Genomic DNA, 20,895 nt, shown 5'->3' on the forward strand with positions numbered 1-20,895 from the left:
GGGCCATAGCTGGGCTGGGGGCAGGGGTGGGAAGTCCAGGTTGCAGCCTCCAGGGAGCTTTGCCACCCACCTGGGCCCCAGGAGCCAGGAAGAGGGCATGGCAGAGGCTGTGGAGTGAGGGGCTGGTCTCCGGGGCGCGTTTGTGAACTGGCTATGCATTCTTGCTTAGCCTATAAGTTTACCTAGTAAGGGACATAGATGGAAATGGAGAGGGGTGCCCTAAGAGCTGGCATGGGGGTGGGAGCCACCTTCCAGCCTACAGATCAGAGGAGTGACCATGAATCCATGGCAGTCTGAGAATTTTCCCAGCTCTGCTTTGGATCGCTGTGTGACCTTGAGCAGGTGCTCCCCCTTTCTGAGGCCAGTGTCCTCATTAGAAAGACAGGAGGACCCACTCCCTTCCTGCCTATTTCCCCAGCCCTCCTGGAGCACTCCCATGACTTCCCGCCCTGCAAGAAACTGTGCCAGGAGTTCTTTATGTCTCTTTCAGCTGGGCCTGCAACGTGCCCTGACAGGGCTGAGAGCCTGCGTGTTGGCCTTACGGCGAGGGGGCTGGGCCACCCCAGTCCCACCTCCCAGGTGAGAGGTGTAGAAAGGGACACACACAAATACACACACACACACACACACACACACACACACACACACACACACACACACACACATCATCACCCCACCATCCAAAGCAGCCACATACACCATGCCAGCCCAGACGCAAAACTGGAAAAGCTTCCTACCTCCTCTCCCCACGTCTCCCTGGGCTCTGTGACCACATAATAACCCCAGATTCCATTCTATTTAATTGCAACTTATTAAATTCTAACCAGCCAATTATCAGCCACAATTACAGCTTAATTCAGGGACACAATAGCTATTTTATCGTGTGCTAATCAAATGCTTATTTAGATCTCAGCTTTATTAACTATTTCTCTGGCCTGAGGCAAGGCCCCTTGGCAGGAAGGGGGCCCTAGGAGCCTGTGTTTGTGTGTTTGTGTGTGTGTGTGTGTGTGTGTGTGTCCCGTCAAGGCACTCCCTCCGTGGGAGTTTCTTAGTCCTCTTTGTTGTCGGGCTTGAGGACTTAGTGATGGCAGAGGTGTCACCCCAAGTGTGGGTGCTAGATATAGAGTCCAGTGGGTTTGCTTTCTGGGGCTCAGAGCCCCTACTCCATGCCAGGCCTTGTGCGGGTGCAGGGACTTTGGCAGTGAGCAGACAGAGATGGGCACATTTCAGAGTAAAAGGAACATAGCGTGCACACAGGATGACTTCTACAGTGGCAGGTGTGTGAGGAAAATAGATGAGACAGAGGTGGTGTTCGCAGGGCTACTTCAGACACAGTGGTCAGGGGGACTCACACAGGAGGTGACCTTGGAGCTGAGACTGAAGGACAGCCATTTAAGAGAAGGGAGCAGCGAGTTTGCAGGTAGGGGAAAGAGTAAGTGCAAAGGCCCTGTGGTGGATTAAGCTTGGAGGGTTTGAGCAGCAGAGGTGCAGAGTGGAAAGTGGTGCACTGTGCCAGACACTGTCCTAGGAGATGCCCGGATTGCCTGCCCTGTGCCTGGTCCTGGCTCTTTGGCAAAAGCCACTCTTTCCTTTGTGGGTTGTGCGACCTTTGGCTTGTTCTGCACAGTGGGAGCCAGTTGAAAGGAAGCTTCGTGCAGCTGCCAGATTGTACACCTGGCCTGCAGCAGCTGGTGGTCAGCATGACCGGGCTGTGCACCCCACTCTATGGGATCATCCTCCAAGCTGGCAAGGTGGCGCCATCCCTAGCCCTGCCCCACTTTGTTCTTGTGTGATTCAGCCCATCTGCATGTCCTCATGGTGCCTGGTCTGCCCTTATGACCAGGCCTCAAAAACCCACTGGGGAAGAGGGTGACTTTCCTCCGATCTTGGGAAGGTGGCTGCTGCCTCTGTGACACTTTCACGCACACATTACCATGGAAACCGTAGTGTCATTCACGCATGTGTAGGAGCGCAGGTGGGGGGATGGAGCTCCCCATCTGAGGACACTGTGAGGGGCTGTCACCCCACCTCCTGCATGCTCCTGGGCAGAAGAGACCACCACTGTCCCCCTCTGTCATTCATTTAAGACACCCAGGGCCAAAGCTCGCACTCTGTCCACCCAGTGAGGGCGGGGATGGTGGAGGGATGGACGGCTGGGAAGGGAAAGAGCCACAGTCCTGAGCCCACCTCACCTTGGGCACAGTCAATGCTATTTGTCCTTCCTGCTTCACATCTGAGGTGGCTGGAGCCAGGGACAGAGGCCAAAGCCAGGAAGCAGCCGTGGGCAGTGCAGAGGGGTTTAAGATCTGAGATTTGAAAGAATTGTGGGCTTGTTGCTGGCCCTGTGGCCCCGTCTTTACCTGCAGGCAAGTCCACGGCTCTGAGCTGCCACCTGGCACCCCACAGCTCTTTATGTGGCCCCCAGATCTGTAGCTTCCAGGGAGTGGGGAGCCTAGATTCCAACCTAGGACATGGAACTCCCCCCTCCACCTCTTCTTCTCCCCCGCCTGCCCGGCTGCCTGTCAGAGTCTCCTGGTGAAGTTCCATCATCACACCATCATACAGCCGGCTGTGTTTTAAAAATAACAACTCGCACAGCCATGTCAGGCAGTGAGGTTGCAGGGAGCAGATCCCCTCCTTCCCCTCCTGTCTACCAGCCCCTGCCCTCCTCCACTGCGCCTCCTACTCACTGCTCATCTCCCCAGAGTCCAGCTCTGGCATTCGAGGAACCCACTCCCCTTCCCAATGGACTGTTTGGTTCACTGAGCTGGTGAGTTTGTATTGTCCACTTCCAGCCCTTCATTTCTGGGCTCCTGTCCCGTCCCTAGGAATGAGGTTCAACATTCATTCAACAAACACTCTCTCTAAGCACTTGTGGTGTGTCAGACACTGGCGGTGCTCTGGGGATGGCAGAAGTTGGGAACACATCTTCCCTTCTCTCAAGGCCCTGACAGTTTGTCTGGGGAGACACACTTGAAGTCGTGGCAGTGTGCTTCCCATCTGGGAGCTCAGGGGGGTGTAGCCAGCTCTGATGGTCAGGGAAGGCTTCATAGGGGTGTGGGGAATGATTGGGCAGGCCTTGGAGGGTGAAGCGAAGTCACCTGGGTGGGCACATCAATCAGTGGCTGAGCCAAAGAAGACATCTCTCGGCCCTCACAGTGGGAATCTGGGTGCCTTCAGACCTCAGATGCTGCCAGAGGAGTCATCCCCCCATCCCTGGCCATCTCCGTCCTCTCAGCTGCTTCAGACCTGGGAACGGCCTCCCCTTGCACTTGGCCTCAGCATAGCAGGCAAGGCCTGTGGGCCTGGCTTCCCATTAGTGGCCCCAACAGCTCCAGGGTTACCCAGAGATCCAAGCTCAACAAAAAGATTCTCTGTCCGTCCCCTACAGTCCAGCCAAGGTCCTGGAGTCCCATCTCCTCAGATGGGTGGCCTGCATGGCCAGGAACCAGGCAGTGGGACTGGGGAGGGGCCCAGATGGGGTCAGCCACCTGGACCGCTGAGTGGAGGCAGATTTTCCTGGAAGAAAGTCAAGTGCTGTTAGCCATTGGGAGGGGTGGGTAGGCAGAGCCTGGTCGTGATGTCCTGGGACATGCAGAGAGTCCCTAGGGATAAGGTCAGCACAGAGCATCTGGCACACTGTCCTACGGTGATTTTCTCTGCCTCCCTGGGCATCCGTGTCACCTGTGGAGCCAGAACTCAAGTGGACCTACTGGGTGCAAAACATAGAGACCACCGAGGTCCCAAGGCAGGTGGGGAGCCAGCTGGGAGGAACATGGTGCTGGGCCAGCTGCCTGGCAGGAATGGGTCAGGTGGAAAACAAGAGGCTGCTGTGGTCCCAGCTGCTCCTCTGGCCTGGGTCAAACCCAGAATGTTGCTCAGGGAGGTAGAAGAAGCGGCTGCCAGCCTGCCCCTTGCTGTGCCCGGGTGAGGCTGCTGGGAGGATGAAAGGAGCAGGTGGCAGGTGGGGGTGGCTGAGTGCGGCTGCACTGGGGGAGGGGCGCCCACCTCCCCACCGCAGAGGCCAGGTCACACCCTGCCCCCAGCCTCCCACCCTGCTCACACAGTAAATACGACTTCATTAATAGCTTGATTAATCACACCTCATGTTTTCATGGTGGTTTTTAAAATAAAACATTAGAAAGCACGTTCACACCCACCTGGGCCTCTGAGTTACACAGGCAGGTCTCAAGGGGACATTCAATCTCATATAGCAGCACATCTGGGTGTGGCTGGGCAGCTGGAGTGAGGGACCTGGTCCCTGCCCAGGACTCTGCTTGTGGGCTGCTCCATCCTCTCTATGTCTTCCCACAGACCAAGAATGAGGCGGCCACACTTGGGCAGCTCTTCTGAATTTCACTGGAGAAGAACTGGGGTTATTCAGTCACTCAGCAAACACTCCAATGCCACCCAAAACCAGACATGAGCTTCTGACCTATGGGAGTTCGTGCAAACAAATCTACCCTAGTCCTGAATATGGCATGTGCCCTGGAGGGAGGCTCAGGGGACAGAACAGATGCTCCTGCTCCTCTCTGACTCCAGAGTCACCTTCGGTCCCTCTGCTCTGGCCAGGCTGGTGTCAGACAAGCCCAGCTGCTTCCTGCCTTAGGGCTTTCGCAGTTCCCTTTTCCTAAAACACTTTTCAGTCTGGTCTGGCATTCGGGGTGCCACTCAGATGTCCCCTCCTGAGCCTGCTGCCTTTGGGAGCCATCTTGACTGTGCCCTGTCTGAAACCTGCCCCTCCATTCTTCACCCTCGTTCGTGTGGGAGATGGCTGCATTTCCCCTGGTTTCTAGGAGTGGAGCCGGGTCTGTCTGCTCTGCTCCTGGCTGCATCACAGGCCTAGAGCAGTTCCTGGCACACAGCAGCCACTCAGTAAGGATGTGTCAGATAGATGCATACATTTCAGGTCACAGCATTGGTGGTACGGGTCCCCATACCCAGCTCTAGCGAGGCTCCTTACCCAGGACTCTCTGGTCTCTTTTTGCTACCAGCCCAGGACCTCATCTGCTTTCTTTCCTGTTTGTGGCCACCACCCTCTTACATACACACACACACGTGCATGCACACTACTTTCCCTCGATGTCCCCGAGATGTGGGATGGGGGCTGCTCCAGTATTACATCCACTTCTACTGAGGTAGTGGGGCAGGGCTGCCAGCCCCAGGGCTCATGGCAAATGGGATCCTTCCTTCAGGACCTGAGCTGTCTGCAGTTCCTGGCAGCCTGCAGGAATCCATTAATAAATGAACGAAGAAATAAACTGAGTTCCAAGGGGGCATCAGGATGGCGTTCTGGGGACAGGAAAGCCTGGCCCAGGGTGTGTGGTGGGGAGGAGCCTCTGGGAACTGAGGAATGAGTGGGTTCGTGCCCACTGGCTTCACAGGCACCGCACCTGCCCTTACTCTGGCAGCCCTGCAGCCACAGTACCCGCCCTGGTAGTGTTCTCCTTGGGCCTGGCTTTTGGCTGCCCAGAGGCTGCAGCAGTAGACACCCCACTCTAGTGTCCAGTTGTGAGCACCTGCACTAAACTGCCTTGAGCCAGGTGGTAGGGGCCAGGAAGGGCAGTCAGATGTGGGGAACAGAAGTCTCAGCTTCTCCTGCAGTAAAAGCTGCAGCACCTGTGAGGATGGGCCTTGGTGCAGAGAGTGAGACAGGATGAGTGTCTTTCTGGGTGTTTCAGACAGAAGAACATGAGAAGTGGGAGCTAGAACCCAGGAAGGATCAGGGGCAGTTCACATAGAGGTGTGCTGGAGGGTTGTTCAGGGATGCCAGCCAAAGGCTCTGAGCCCACCCTGAAACACCCCTGGAAGCCAGAGGCAATAGGGAGTGGTGGGGACTTTGGCAAACTAGAGAGCTCTGGTGCTTGTTGCATTTTGCACTGAGCGTGCACTGCTTGGTGCTGTCCTTGATAATCCAGTGCAGGATTCAATAAGAGAGGAAGAATGCTCACTGTAGTGACCATCAGCATGGGCGGGGAGAGACTCGAGATGCATGCTGTGCCTTAGGCCTGTCACAGGCCTAACTGGGACACTGGGACATGGGAGGCAGATGGTCATATAGTGAACTCCAAGGGCCCAAGGGAGGGAAGCCAGCTCTGACCACCCAGGCAGTGGCCGTAGAGTCTCCTTGTTAGAGGGCACAGCCAAAGCTGGAGGGTGTCCCCTGGGGCCACCTGATAAATGCCCCCCCCAGAGGTTGGGGGAGCCCACGCCAGTGCAGCGTGACAGAGGCCCTGGAGAAGTGAGCTATGTCCCTTATTGGTCACAGTACATTTATTTTTCATTAGCAGTTAAATGCAGACATGAGGGATTGTGCTGGGTTCAGCGGATGGCTGACGTGAGCAGTGCTTGGTGCACTGATCGATAGCAAGGCAGGAGGGTAGCACCCCCACTCCCTGCCCCACACCCCAGCCGGGGGCACCCCTGTCTCCCCCAAACTCCTGAGCCAAGAGATAGGCCCAAGCCATCATACTGTAAGGGAGAGGCAGGTGCAGACCCGACACCTGGCACTGGGGAGTGGCTGTGAAGCCACTCTAGTGTGTCCAGGTACACATCAGGAGAGGCCTGTGTCTGCCAGCACCCATATGACACCCACGCTCCAGACCCACCCTCACAGTCCTCCCAGCACCCCCACCCCAGACCTTGGGAGGCCAGTGTGGGCCCCGAGCTGCAGCCTCAAGCCTTATCTCCATACACTCTGAGTCACTGCGTAGCCAGGGCTGCGGAGAGACAGGAAAAAGCAGATAGAGGCCTGGGGTGGAGCTCAGGGCACAGGCTCAGCATGCTCACAGTACAGGGTTTGAGTCCAGCGTCACACACTCACGTGCACCGGACACATGCAAAACACATGGGTCCCCAGGGGGCCCCACTGGGCACTTTGAGAGCCCAGAGTCAGAGCTGGGGCTCTGGGGTAAGGGATTTCCCACCTGTAAGATGTCTAGATGATCCACCCCCGCTCCCACCTGCCTCCCCAACCTTTCTAAGCTTAACACAGGCTCAGCAGAAGGTGGCTCAGGATAGGGGTCTGGGAAAGGCGACCTTCACTTTCACCAGCTGTGTGAACTTGGCGTTCCTTTGAAGCTGCAGGAGGAACACGCAGGGAGATGGAAGTTACAGGAGGGAAAAGACAACAGAGGAGGAAGGAATTGGGGGTGCCGGATGCTGTCTCAGAAACACCCTCTACATCCACTGTGCCTCAGACCCCAGAGAACACCGCTGTTGCCCTCCTTGGCTTGGCCTATCCTCCCAGGGCAAGGCGCCTGCCAGTTCTTTGCCTCAGTTTCCTTATGGGCCCTCACCCTTGAAGGGATGGCTGTGAGCTGAGATGAAGCCTTTACCTTTGACAATGCAACTCCCTGGGTCCCCACGGCAGCTGACACTTCCCTGAGCACTGCGCCCAGGGTTTCATTTGTCATTCCAGCCCTACAATAACCCTGAGAACTGGGTGCCACCTCTCCCCATTTTGCAAGTGAGGAAACAGGCTTGGCGTGGGGTGGCAGGCTTGCCTGGAGTCATAGCTGCACTCCCCCCCACTCTGGCTGCATTCCCAGCTCACCTATCCCAGGACACACTCACCATCCAAGTCACAGTCTTGAGCCGAAGGGCACACTCCCACCTGGCAAGAAAGGGCCCTGTGCAAGAGGAGAGGAGGAGCAAGCAGCCCGAGGCCTAGGTGCTCCCTGCCGGGTAGCTCCAGATCCAAAGAGGCCTCTTTTGGGCCTCTTGGGGCCTCTGTGGGCTTTGGCAGGAGAGCAAAGCAGCCATCAGGCTGGCTGTGAGGAGCCTCTGGATCCCCCAGTGGGGGTGCGGGGGGAGAGCTCCATTCAGAGTGCCAAGCCAGTGATTCTTAATTTCCTAGAGTCTTGGAGACCCATGTTTGGGATTCCCCCTCTTTATGCTTCAGGCCCCTAGTAGTGGTGTGTGTGTTGGTGGGGAGTCACTGTAGCCCTTCGGGGAGGCCAGGCCTGTTGGGAGCCTGTTTGGTGGACAGCTGTGGGGAGGTGGCAGAAGCTGAGGGTCCCCCTCACCTTGCCCATCTTCTCCGGGGTCCTTCTGGGTAGCCTGTCAGACTGCTCTGGGGCTTTTACCTCTGCCAGTGCCTCAAAGCCAGTTACTGTGTAATTAGCATCAAATGGCTTTGTGGGATAGTTGTTGTGGGTTTTGGTTAAAATTAGAAGGAAACACACATTCAGTTCTCCTCAAAGAGCTGGGAAGTGTCCCAGGTCCTTGTGACTCACACCCTGCCATGCCCACCAGCAGCCTTGCCTCACCAGCCCCTTCCCCACCTCCACCTCTCCCAGGTCCCCTCTCCTGTAGCACAGCCTAGCACCCCAACATGACTCCTCCAAGCTGCACCATGGTCGCTGCACCCTGCCTCATCCACTCACTTTGTATTTTCTGGGCACCTGCTGTGTGTGAGAACCAACCAGCAGCAACCCTAGAGGAGCACTGGGCCAGGGCACCTCCTTCCTGCACCCCAGGATACCCCTCTGCCATCCTCCAGCTTCCCTAGGACCCTCCCGGGTGTACTCTGCAATGGCTGGATCCCTTTAACTTCTCCTGGAGTAACAAGGAACCTTCAGTGATTGGGCCTCCTGAGCACTGAGATGTCTGCCTAGTCTTGCATCTCACCAGTCTTCAGAAGTGCATCAACTGTTTCTTGCCCCATTTTGCAGGACACCGAGTCTCCAAGATGATGCCCAACTGGAAGTGGCTGAGCCTGCACTCACTCCCCTCCCTTAACCCCATTCCTGTCCCTGTGGCAGCCCCAGGGAGAGGCTGGCTTACCTTTCCTCTTTGCTCCTGCCACAGGTGCCCAGCAGAGCGCCACGGTGGCCAATCCAGTTCCCGGAGCAAACCCAGACCTGCTTCCCCACTTCCTGGTGGAGCCCGAGGACGTGTACATTGTCAAGAACAAGCCGGTGCTGCTGGTGTGCAAGGCTGTGCCCGCCACTCAGATCTTCTTCAAGTGCAATGGGGAGTGGGTGCGCCAGGTGGACCATGTGATCGAGCGTAGCACGGATGGGAGCAGTGGTAAGGCTGGACTGGGGAGGTGAGGAGGGGCAGCTGACAGGGAGGCAGTCTCAGCCGGTGGGGAGGGGTCTGCCAGGGTTCCAGGCTGTTTACGTATAAGCAGCAAGGCCAGGATGTATCCAGTTTTGTACCCACCACTCTCTGTGTCACCAGATGGGGTAGGGTTCCCACACCTGGGGCCCTGTGTATATACACAGAAGCATTGTCTGGGAGATCCCACTCCTCACAAATGTCCCAGGGACCCCCAGCAAGAGATGGCAAAAAGGGCTGTGTCAGAGCATAGCTATGCCAGGTAAAACCAAGGTCAGTGTGGCAAGGTCAGCAAAGAAAGAGGGGTCAGAGGGTGGGTCCCAGATGATCTGCACTCACAGACCATGATCTGATTATTTTCTGTTTGTCCATTCCTTCATTTGTGCCTGCATTCACCATTTACTGAACACCCCCTCCCCTGCTGGGAACACAGCCCCCAGAAAGAGGCAGCCCTCGGGCAGCAGAATTAAGGCTGCATAGGGCACAGAGGAGGCTCCTCAGGGGAGGAAAGAGGACCAAGAATTGGTCAGGGAGGCTGAACGCTGGTGGCTCATGCCTGTAACCCTAGCTATGCAGGAGACAGAGATCAGGAAGATTGTGGTTTGAAGCCAGCCTGGGCAAATAGTTCAGGACACCCTATTGCAAAAAAAAAAAAAAAAAAATCACAAAAAAAGGGCTGATGGAGTGGCTCAAGGTGTAGGTCCCGAGTTCAAGTCCCAGCACTGCAAAAAAAAATTGGTCAGGAGCCATAGCACAAGTGAAGGCCAAGCTCAGCAGTGAGGGGCTTGCTGGTTGTGCACTGGGGCTACAATGATGCCACTGTCCTTTGGGGTTTCAAACTACAGAGAATGTGGCTGGCACTAAGGGTGACACTTGGGCCAGTGTGGGACTAACAAGAGGGGCTGACCCAGAGGAATCAGAGGTGCAGAGAGGTCCTCAGGGGCAGCAGGCAGACCCAAGAAGTGTCCTTTCTGTGGGACACTGATCTCAGGCAGCAGGTGGGCAGAGAGCCCTTGTTTGGGTTCACCCACAGGCAGACACCCACAATAGCATTCAGGCTCAGTCCTGGGCCCCTTCCCACCAAGGCTTGGACAGTCCCATGTGGGACTCAAAAGCCAATGAAGCTGGGGACAGACTGGCACCCAGGATTCATGCTCATTCTGCAGACAGGCAGGAGACTTCAGGCGCAGAGTGGGGAGCCCATGGAGGTATCTCAGTAGGCAGGGGTGTCCCAGGAAGGACTCCCAGAGGAGGATCAGCATCCAGATCACAAAACCACCTGTAAAGAGTGTTTTCCAGGCCAAGGGCACTGGAAGTGGGTGGCACAGAACAGCATGCCCTCAGGAGTGGCTCAGGTTTAGAGTGAGCCTAGGAGGCAAGCAGATACCCAGAGAGTACCATGGTCAACTTGCAGCATGGGAGGATCATGCAGGGTAGACCGGGACTGCAGGAGGGCAGGCAAGGCCCGTGGCTCAGGAGAACTGTTTGGAGCTCTCAAAATAATCCAAATGCAAACTGGAGCACCCTCAGGTTCCACAGGGCATGATTTAGTCCTCAGCACCAGCCTAGCGTTTCGCAGATGAGACTGGCGCCTTGGCTCTGATCTCACCAGGGTCCCAAAAGGGCTCCAGCAGGTCTTCCGGCCTGCAGAAGTCACACCCCATCCTCCGCTAGGGTCTGCAGGGTCTCTATCAGGTCCCTGTCCCCCTAAGTATCAGCTCAGTCCTCCAACAGGAGCCCTGGAGACCCTGTCCCATCACTGCGTTAGTGATCCCTGGCCAGAGCCTTGCACCCTGCACTGCCCTGGCTTCCACATGCCGGCACTTGCAGCCTCCTTCCAGCCGACCTCAGGTGTTCATTGTGCACCTGCTCCGTGACCAGCACTACTTAGGTACTAGGGACTTAGCCCCTGCTCTCAGGCAGGTGATCCGGCTCTGCCTCCCACCCTCGGGAGGGGCTGGAGAGCATAGGTCTTGGAAGTTCTGAACCTCCTGTGTCTAGAGCCTCCTCCATCCTGACGAGGTCCAGAAGCCTCCCTGCACGAGGGCAGATTTAGAGCCCATGTTGTCCTGGTGGGAGAGTCTGCAGCAGAAGCAAGTCCTCTCTACTCCCTGAACTCAGTTTCCTCATCTGTAAAGTGGGGGTGAAGAGCCCCTTGCAGGTTGCAAAGCACTGAGATCTCCTATCCCCAGACGAACCCCACTGAGGCCTTTCCTTTTGCCCTACCCCACGCTGGGGGGAGCTAGTGCCACCTTGCCACATATGTCCTCCCATTGCGATGAGCAAGGAAGACACTGCAGCCAGAGACCTGCCTTCCTAAGGCTTTGAAGACCTTTCCTGGAACCTCCCAAAGGCTCCAGACCAGCCCTCGTCAAGAATGCTCTGCCATCACCGAGTCTTGGCTACCTGGTCTGGCTAGGGCCCAGGCAGCCCCCAGCCCACATTCCCACAGGCTCCAGGCCCTGCTGCCTTCAAGCCAAGCAGAGAAACAAGTCATGGGGACATGTCCCACAGAACCACCAGGGCCCCCTCCCTCCCTGCAACTCCACCTCCATGGCCAGCACATCTGAACTTCTCCCCCACGAAGCCACCGAGTGCTTCGAGACAAGGAGACTGGCTTCTCTTACCTGTCCACAAAGAAATGCCATGCGGTGGTACCTTGCAAGTGTGCAGACCAAAAACTCTGAACCAGAAACAAGCTATGGTCAGACAGGTATGTCAGTGTCAGAGGTCTGCCCAGGTCTGCAGTCCTGCCGACTCACGGGGGGCTCAGGGTGGCAGGTAGGCACCCCTAGGAAGCAAGTACCCATCATTTGCTTTTATCGCCCATCTAGAAGGGAAGCCAAAGCCTGAAATGCTAGAAGCCAAACCTGCTGTTGCTATAAAAACCTGTTCTGGGGGTATTCTTCATTCTGTATTAAACAAACTGACTGATTACTAGAATCAAATTTAGAAGATGAGAATGTAAGCCCTGGCTTGGCGTCAGAACGCCCAGCAAACCCTCCACCTCCCGGAAACACTCAGCGTGCCCACACAGAGGTCCCCACAGGTGCCTTTGGTATTCACAGACACACACCCCGGGCAGGCCTGGAATGCCGCCTCCTTCCTCACATCCCTCTCCCAGACGGGCACCTGTTCACATTTCCAGGCAGGGCCAGAGGAGGAAAAGGTACCCAGTTCCAAACGTTCTGGAGGTCTCCCATCCCAAACCCAAGGCAGAGAGGAGGAAGAGGAAGAACGAGACCTGTTCCCACCCTCAGCCGCAAGTTTCTGTGTGTTTGGCAGTAGCCAGTGCCCAGGACCTCTCTACCCACCCTGTGAAGGACCCCCTGGTTCTCAGCCCCATCCACCCCCAGAGGGTGAGCACCTCATGTGCCTTCAGAGCAGGAGAAAGTGCTCAAGAGCAAAGTAGTCCTGTAACAATCATGTCGGCCGGAGGGACCCCCACCCGCCTCCTTTAAGTATTGGCCAGAGGACCAGCGAGTAAGAAAAGGCTGGAGCCCAGTGGACTCCGGAGGGAGTGGGGAGCGGTCTGGGAAGGGATGGGAAAGACATGTTAGAGGAATTACAAGGGAAAACAGCCCAGCTCAACTGGGCCCTGCTCCTCCTGCTCTGCGGCCCTAATTGAATTTCTCTGTTAACAATGGAAACACATTGGCTGCCGGCCTCTCGCCTCTTTCTGATAAGCCAGTGACCCGAGGGAAATTGGGGTCAGGAGGAGGAGAAATTGGAAACCAAGAGTCTTTTCTCACTCCTGGGGCCAGTGGTTTTGGCCGCAGACCAGGGGAGGGGAGGAGGTCTAGCATCCCCTCTCTGGGTTGTCAGAGGGACCGGGATCCCCCTAGTACACCCCACTGTCTGGGTCTGGTGTGGCAGAAGGCGGGGAGCTCTGTCCAGCCTACAGAGGGCTTCCCCCCAGAGTGCCCCAAGTAGGTCCAGCTTCCACTCTGCCCACTGCCCCTCCCCCTCTTCCAACAGTTCTTCCTCTGAGATGAGCATCCCAGCTCACCCCAAGTGACTGCAGAAAACTAGACACACTGATTCAGACAGCCCCAGTGCCTGTGGCAAGACAAGCACTCTTGGCACTGGTCCCTTATCCAGAGTGGGAACGGAGCAGGGAAGAAGCTGAGAGAGACAAGTCTCTGGCATGTGGGAAGCCCTTACTAGGTCCCTGGAGTCTACTATCCTGACATGATGGCTGTAATTATGTTGTTAATAGATCACCTGTCAGGATCTGTGCCCAGCCCTCCCGGGAGGAGGGCAGACCCTTCCCCACACTTCTATACCCAGATTTCCAGAGCTCAGCCTGTCTGCCCCATCCTTTCTGCCTGGAGACATTGGAGTCCAGAACCTGGTTGTCCAAACTCCGCTAGGACGTTTATGTCTGTGATTCCATGCCTCAGGTGACAAAGTAGAATGAACGGAAGTTCTAGAAACTGTATTCCTGGCTTCCAGGAGAGATAAATCTCCTGGCCCCTTGGGCCACACCAGAGTCCCCTCCAGGTCAAGGGATGCCCAGAGTCCAGTCCCTCTCCTGCCAAGGGTGGTACAGGGTTTCAGACATCTGGGACTGGGAGACTGAGCGCGGACCCTGTCCCCAGCTACCCAGCTCTCCCACCCCCAGGGCTGCCGGCCATGGAGGTACGCATCAATGTCTCCAGGCAGCAGGTGGAGAAGGTGTTCGGGCTGGAGGAGTACTGGTGCCAGTGTGTGGCGTGGAGCTCCTCGGGCACCACTAAGAGTCAGAAGGCCTACATTCGCATCGCCTGTGAGTCCAGGGACAGGCCTATGGAGTGTGGCGGCAGTTGCTGGAGGGTGTCACGGGGTTTGGGGTGGGGGGTGCAGCAGGCATCCTGGAGGAGAGGATCTGGTCACTAAACCCCACAGTCCTGCCTTGATGGGCAGAGGACACTGCCCAGCCCTTCCCATGTGTCCTGGGACTTAGCACCTCCTCCTGCCATGTGTCGCGGCTCCTGCAGGACCAAGGGACAGAGCCAGCCAAGTGGAGCCAGGCACGCAGGTGGAAGACACTCTTGTTCTCTTTCCAGACTTGCGCAAGAACTTCGAGCAAGAGCCGCTGGCCAGGGAGGTGTCCCTGGAGCAAGGCATTGTGCTGCCCTGCCGCCCACCGGAGGGCATTCCCCCAGCTGAGGTGAGAGGGGGCTCTGGCGCCCACTCCACAGGGGGGCGAGGCTCCCAGACTGCCTTCCTCCCCTGGGGCCACTCTGCTCTGGGCAGGTCAGCGTGGCCCAGCCGTGCAGTGGCATGGCTTCTCCCTACAGGTGGAGTGGCTCAGGAATGAGGACCTGGTGGACCCCTCGCTGGACCCCAACGTGTACATCACGCGAGAGCACAGCCTGGTGGTGCGGCAGGCCCGCCTGGCTGACACAGCCAACTACACCTGTGTGGCTAAGAACATTGTAGCTCGTCGTCGCAGTGCCTCAGCGGCTGTCATCGTGTACGGTGAGTCCCGGGGCAACCCCATCATATGGAGAGGCACTAAGTGCCCTCGGGCAAGCCACGTGTGGACAGAGTCCACAGAATAAAGGCCAGGCCGACCCGACTGGCCTAACTAGGAAGGACAAGAAGGGGTTCACATGGTTGCTGGGAGGTCGAGGGTGTGGCCGGGCAGAGGGCTGGGGTAGGTTGGTGGCCATCTGTGGGCAGAGGCTGTTTGCAAGAGATGAAGGGACAGGTGACAGATCACCCGCCTGCTCCTGAGACCCCAGAATGGGAAGTAGGGCTGAGTGGTCCCGGGAACCTCCAAGAGCGGGTAGAGGGAGGTATGCAGGAGCTGCCCTGTGAGAGGTCGGGGTCTGGGCTGGAGGACCATGTAAGCTGCAGTTCAGCCCAGCAGTCCTGAGCACCTGCCAGAAGAGGGGAGGACTCCTGATGGATGCTGCCAGGCCCCGTGACCAGCAGGCAGGATTCAGCCTTCCCCTAGACTTCTCTCCAGCCACAGTGGTAGTCTGCCCATCCCCAGCTCACAGGCCCTCTATCCCCATGCCCTGTCCCCTGGGCCAGGGTATCTGAGGAAGCCCCCGCTCCCTGACCCCAGTCCTTCTCTGTCCGGCCAGTGAACGGTGGGTGGTCGACGTGGACCGAGTGGTCCGTCTGCAGTGCCAGCTGTGGGCGTGGCTGGCAGAAACGGAGCCGGAGCTGCACCAACCCGGCGCCTCTCAACGGGGGCGCCTTCTGTGAGGGGCAGAATGTCCAGAAAACAGCCTGCGCCACCCTGTGCCCAGGTACCAGCGGCCACTGCCTCCTGCATCGTTCTTCACCGCGCCATCTCCGTGCCCTGGCTCCATCGTGCCCACCAGCCTGCCCCCCCATGGCTCCATCCCACTCGCCTGCCACGCAGGGCCAGGCTCAGTCTGAGGCGGGGACGGGTGCACTGTGTGGTTGGAGTCAGGGCTCGGTCAGTGTCCAGGCTCGGGTCAATATTGGGTCTGAGCCACAGGGTCTGAGGTGAGGATAGGGTGTAGGGCTCAGCCTGGGGCTGCAGAATCCACCTGTGCCTGGGACCAGAAGGGTCACTGTGTGACTGAGCGCCCTTTCTGCCCCAGGACCAGGATGGCCTCCCTGGGGTTGGGAGAGTCAAGCAGCCCCCGGCATCATCCGTGCCCCCCCATCATTAGCATGTGTCATCAAGGCCAGCTGGACACTAGAGGGTGTGCAGACTGCCGGGCCTGTGCCTGGCAGTGTACCCAGGTCCAGGCCAGCCCGCCCTGCCTGGTCCAGACACACTGGCAGACCACCTGGGGCTGGCTTCCCCAGGCTGACTGCGTCGTCTCCTCTCTGCCTGTCTCTTTGTCTGTCTCTCTGTCTAGTGGATGGCAGCTGGAGCCCGTGGAGCAAATGGTCAGCCTGTGGGCTCGACTGCACTCACTGGCGGAGCCGCGAGTGCTCTGAGCCAGCACCCCGCAACGGAGGTGAGGAGTGCCAAGGAGCTGACCTGGATACCCGCAACTGTACCAGCGACCTCTGCGTGCACAGTGAGTCCTCTCTGGGGTCCACTTCTGTTTGCCAGGATTAGCCCTGCCCAGCAGGCAGTCCTTCCCCTGCCACCAGCTCCATCCCTCTCCAAAACTCAGTACACTGGGCATCCTTTCATCCCTAACCATGCATGCTCCCCACCTCCCACATCTCCTGAGACACGCACGAGTTCAAATCTTGGTTCATGTACCCTCACCTGTGGACCCCAGCACCTCCCCCACAGCCCAGCACCCTGTCCCCCAAGTGTACACACAAGTCCTGCGGGGATGCCAGGCTTGTGAGGCCTGTTAATTACAAGGCCATAACTAACAATTAAAAATCTCTGTAGGATTTTTTTTTTCTCCAGAACACACCCTCCCCCATTCTTCTAATTAAAAACCCAATTATCTGTGTCAATTCCTTTCTGATGGACATTTTTCCCATTATGCAAAAAGCCTTCTAAAATCAATATAGCTTCCTCTAAGCAGTCATTCCCCCTCCCCAGCCCTGCTTCAGGGTGGGGGTGGGGCCTGGGGGGGCAGACAAGGAGAAGGGCCTGGAAGGTGACCTGAAACCACACAGGAAGCAGATTCCCTGTGTTTTCCATTGCTATAAAGAAATACCTGAAGCTGGATACTTTGTGAAGAAAAGAAGTTCATTTAATTTACAGTTTTAGAGGCTGAAAGGCCAAACAGCATGGTGTCAGCCCTGGCAAGGGCCCACTTAGCTGTATTATTTCATGGCAGATTGTATCATGGCACATTGGCGAGAAAGAAAACCAGAGCGGAACTAGACCTGCTCTTTTATGACAAGGCTCTCAGAAGAACCTGCCCAGGGACCCACAAGAACTACTTTAATCCCTTCTGAGAGCAGTGCCCACAATGACCTAATGATCTCCCACCAGACCCATCTCTTAAAGGTCCCCCCACCTCTCACACTGCCACACTGGGGACCAAGCTTCCCCAGTGTGAATGGGAATCCTTGGTGGGGGGCATTCAAACCACACCACTGTACTTTGGGAATCCCCTTAAAAGAGCTCACCTTTCCTCCCCCAGCCCCAGGCAGCTGGGCACCAGGCCACCGGCCCTGGGGAAGTCGCACTTCTGCCTCCACGCTCCTGGCAGCAACCTTGAGCTGCATGTCATATCTGTGAGGGATGTGAGTTGCTCAGAGTCACAGGCCAGGTAGTGGCAGGTGCAGAGCTAGAATGCACAGGTGCCGACACCTCAAGTGTCCATGGCTCAGTTGAGCACCTCCAGGTGCAGACCTCATCCTCCTGGAGTGTAGACCACTGACCGCCTTCCCAGCCCTCCAACCCTGCCTCTCCCAAGGCCACACTCTCTCTGCAGCTGCTTCTGGCCCTGAGGATGTGGCCCTGTACGTGGGCCTCATTGCTGTGGCTGTGTGCCTCGTCTTGCTGCTGCTTGTCCTCATCCTTGTATATTGTCGTAAGAAGGAGGGGCTGGACTCGGACGTGGCTGACTCATCCATCCTCACCTCAGGCTTCCAGCCCGTCAGCATCAAGCCCAGCAAAGCAGGTGAGGTGGCCCCCAGCCCCAGCTCTCCGGCCAGAGGCCCCAGGCCTAAGGCCACTTCCTAAGTCTGACTTTTATCTCTGTAGACAATCCCCACCTGCTCACTATCCAGCCAGACCTCAGTACCACCACCACCACCTACCAGGGCAGCCTGTGTCCCCGGCAGGATGGGCCCAGCCCCAAGTTCCAGCTCACCAACGGGCACCTGCTCAGCCCACTGGGTGGTGACCGACACACGCTGCACCACAGTTCACCCACCTCTGAGGCTGAGGACTTCGTCTCCCGCCTCTCCACCCAAAACTACTTTCGTTCCCTGCCCCGAGGCACCAGCAACATGACCTACGGGACCTTCAACTTCCTCGGGGGGCGGCTGATGATCCCTAACACGGGTAAGAAGGATCCCAGAGAGCTCAGGAGGTGAGAAGAGCCTTCCCCGTCCCTCCAGACGACAGACAGGTCCAGATTTTCCTCCTGGGCAACTCAGCCTCAACCTGGGGTTGGCTGGCCAGGTCAGCAAGGAGAGGGGACAGTACTGTGTAAAGAACCCAGTTAGGGCTGGCAGTGGGGCCGTGGCCAGGGCTGTGTCCTTTCTGTCGCCTGTGGACACAAGAGTATGGTTCATTCATTCACGCAGACAGCCTCTGTGTGCTGAGCTTTGCTGGGCCCAGAGCCCACAAGGTAGGACAAGCACCTGCTTCCAAACGAGTAGAAAGAGCAGAGACAAACAGAACAGCCCAGGCCCAGCCGGAGGGCCTCCTGGAGTTGCCACTGCATCCTGGGTCCCCAGGACACCTTGCTAGAGAGTCCACGGACCCTCCTGGGGCCATCTTTGGAGAAATTGCTACAGCCTGTGGTGAGGCTGGCCATTACCCCTTGAAATTCTCTTATGTCCTCAGCAGAGAGGTGACCCCATGCACCCCTGATTTTCTGACCCCTCTCTGGCTGCTCCTGGTTCCAAGTGTAGGTCTTCCTCTGAGCCCCCTCCCGGCACCCTTCTCCCAGAGCGATCTCACCCACTCCATGGCTTTAGTCACCACGTCTGTGCCGATCACTCCCACTCCTCCATTCCCAGCCCGCAGTTCTCATGGTGCCAGAACTGCACACCCCGCTGCCTCTCGGGCAGCACCATCTGGATGTCTCACAGCACCTCGGATTCCTTGTGCCTAAAACAGAACCGTCTCCCACCCTCCTCCAGAGCCGCCTCCTTGCCGGCTTTCCCCAGCTCAGGGACAGCACAGTTAGTTGCTCAAGTCAGAAACTTAGCTAGGTGTCACCTTGACCTCCTGCTCTTCCTCATTTGCCCCTCAGCCCCATGTGGGCTTTAGTCACACACCAAGTCCTGTGTGTTCTCCCTTCCAGTGGCTCCTGCCTCCTCCTGCATCTTGTCTGTCTCCATGTTTTACCTGGCCTAGGTGGCCACACCCCTGATCCCAGCGCCCCCAAACATTCACCAAATCATCCAGTTAGTCATGACTCTCCCCTGCCCAAACTCCTTCTGGGGCTCCCTGCGGCTGCTGCTGCCTGCAAAGCCCTCGTGACAAAGTACACACGACCATGACCCGTCCCATGCTGGCCAGCTACTCTGGCCTCTTCCCTCCTGTGTACACTTCTCCTGCAGATGGCAGCCACTGAGGACTCCCCACACCCTAAACACACCAGGCTGCCCCTTGCACGTGCAGATGGGGTCCCTCTGCCCTGTCACTGGCTCATCCTCTTGTCCTTTGGGCCTTCTTGGCCTGACAGCTCTGCTGTCTATGCCTCATGTCCTCCTGTGCACAGGGGATGATGACGAACCCCTCATGGGGCTATTAGGACAATGAGGTAAGATGGTAGCTGTCAGCTCTAACAAAGAAGCAGGTAGACAGCGGGTGCTCAGTGCCATCAGCTCTCTGCTCTCCGGCAGGGCGGGCAGGTGTCACTTCTCCCTACACACTGTGCTGTGGTTTATGTGCCTTTCCCTGCTGGACTGAGAGATTCCTGAACGCCAGACCCTCACTCTCTCCTTCCTGAGTGCCCGGCATGAGTATTTTTGAATGAGCAGGAAAGTGTGCGTAGCTCCCTACAGAGAGTGGTCGCACCAGGGTGTCTGGGATTGTCACCAACACTAGCAACACCAGGTACTAGCGGGTAGTGCAAGGCTGGTGAAGGGAACAACAGCTATAAATACGTGACCAATGGTCTCTTCTGTGCAATACAGCCATGTGTCCCATAATGACCGGACACACTCTAGGCCATTTCCTAGTGTGAACATCATAGAGCACACTTACACAGACCCAGATGGCTATGATGTCTTTCACCAGGGGACATAATCTCACGGGACCACCGTCATATATGTGGTTCATCATTGGCCAAAATGTCCTGTGGTACATGACTGTCATGATATTCTAGCCCAGCCCACCTCAAGGCTGCCCACTCTGGAGGGAATCCATTTGCTTTTAAAGTCTTAAAATGTCTTCCCTTCCCTTCTCCTGACAGAGGGACCCCTTGTCCTGAAGCAGAGCCATTCCTCACCCCCCAGAGTGGCTCCCTCACCAGCTACATTCTGTATTGCTCTATTGTATCCACTTGCCCTGCTTCTGTGAAGCAGAGGCACATCTGCCATGTGTGAGGGCATCCGTGTCGTGGCTTCCAGACCTGCAGGGCCACCAAAGCCCGTGGGGCTGTTAAAGACTTGGCTCCAGGTGCAGAGCCAGTGTCAGGGAGTGGCCAGTGCTGAGGGCTCTTTAGCCACAGAACCACTGAGTGTGCAGCACCAACTGGCTGGGGGGGCTGTTAGATAATAGGGATGCCAGGCCAGGGAGCTGGACTTTTTCACAGAAGCAGGGGAGGATTTAAGCAGGGAATGCCCTGGTCCCACACAGTGCCATTTGGGTGACAAGGGAGGTAAGGACTACAAAATGGAACCTTCTGTCCCGGAGTTTTCTGCGCAAGGGCTAACTAGGATTGCTTTTCCCAGCTGGGCTCCCTCAGTTGTTCTTGGAGCTCCTGATTGAGCATCATGCTTGTGTGGGTGGATGGATGGACAGGGTGGCAGTCTTTGCAGCCCCTCTGTTCCCACACTAGTCAGCCCTCAGAGGGAGCCTAGTGGAGGGGCTGGCTAGTGGGACATTGGGTGTCTACAGAGGGTCAGCCGGCCCTTTTCCTGCTGTCACAGGAATTAGCCTCCTCATCCCTCCAGACGCCATCCCCCGAGGGAAGATCTACGAGATCTACCTCACGCTGCACAAGCCAGAGGACGTGAGGTGTGGGCTTGGGCCCCGCTGCCAGGGCTGGGAGGGTCCTGCTTGCTGCCCTCTGCCACTGGAATGCCCCTTGTTCAGCC

General features: G+C 57.1%; 1 protein-coding gene across 2 annotated transcripts in view; it reads left to right on the top strand.

The window, feature by feature from the left end:
* Positions 1 to 20,895, top strand: part of Unc5a (unc-5 netrin receptor A) — a 60,166-nt gene that overhangs the window by 35,865 nt on the left and 3,406 nt on the right. Inside the window, exons 2-10 of one of the 2 annotated variants that reach the window (XM_020162794.2) lie at positions 8,812 to 9,033; positions 13,688 to 13,831; positions 14,112 to 14,215; positions 14,346 to 14,526; positions 15,141 to 15,308; positions 15,894 to 16,058; positions 17,388 to 17,576; positions 17,660 to 17,962; positions 20,728 to 20,815. In XM_020162794.2, the coding sequence (XP_020018383.1) occupies positions 8,812 to 9,033; positions 13,688 to 13,831; positions 14,112 to 14,215; positions 14,346 to 14,526; positions 15,141 to 15,308; positions 15,894 to 16,058; positions 17,388 to 17,576; positions 17,660 to 17,962; positions 20,728 to 20,815 (1,564 nt within the window). The remainder of the gene's footprint in view (positions 1 to 8,811; positions 9,034 to 13,687; positions 13,832 to 14,111; positions 14,216 to 14,345; positions 14,527 to 15,140; positions 15,309 to 15,893; positions 16,059 to 17,387; positions 17,577 to 17,659; positions 17,963 to 20,727; positions 20,816 to 20,895) is intronic. The other variant, XM_020162795.2, reaches the window with a different exon arrangement.

The sequence above is a fragment of the Castor canadensis genome, chromosome 16 (genome assembly GCF_047511655.1).
Source record: "Castor canadensis chromosome 16, mCasCan1.hap1v2, whole genome shotgun sequence".
In the NCBI taxonomy this organism is placed as follows: domain Eukaryota; kingdom Metazoa; phylum Chordata; class Mammalia; order Rodentia; family Castoridae; genus Castor; species Castor canadensis.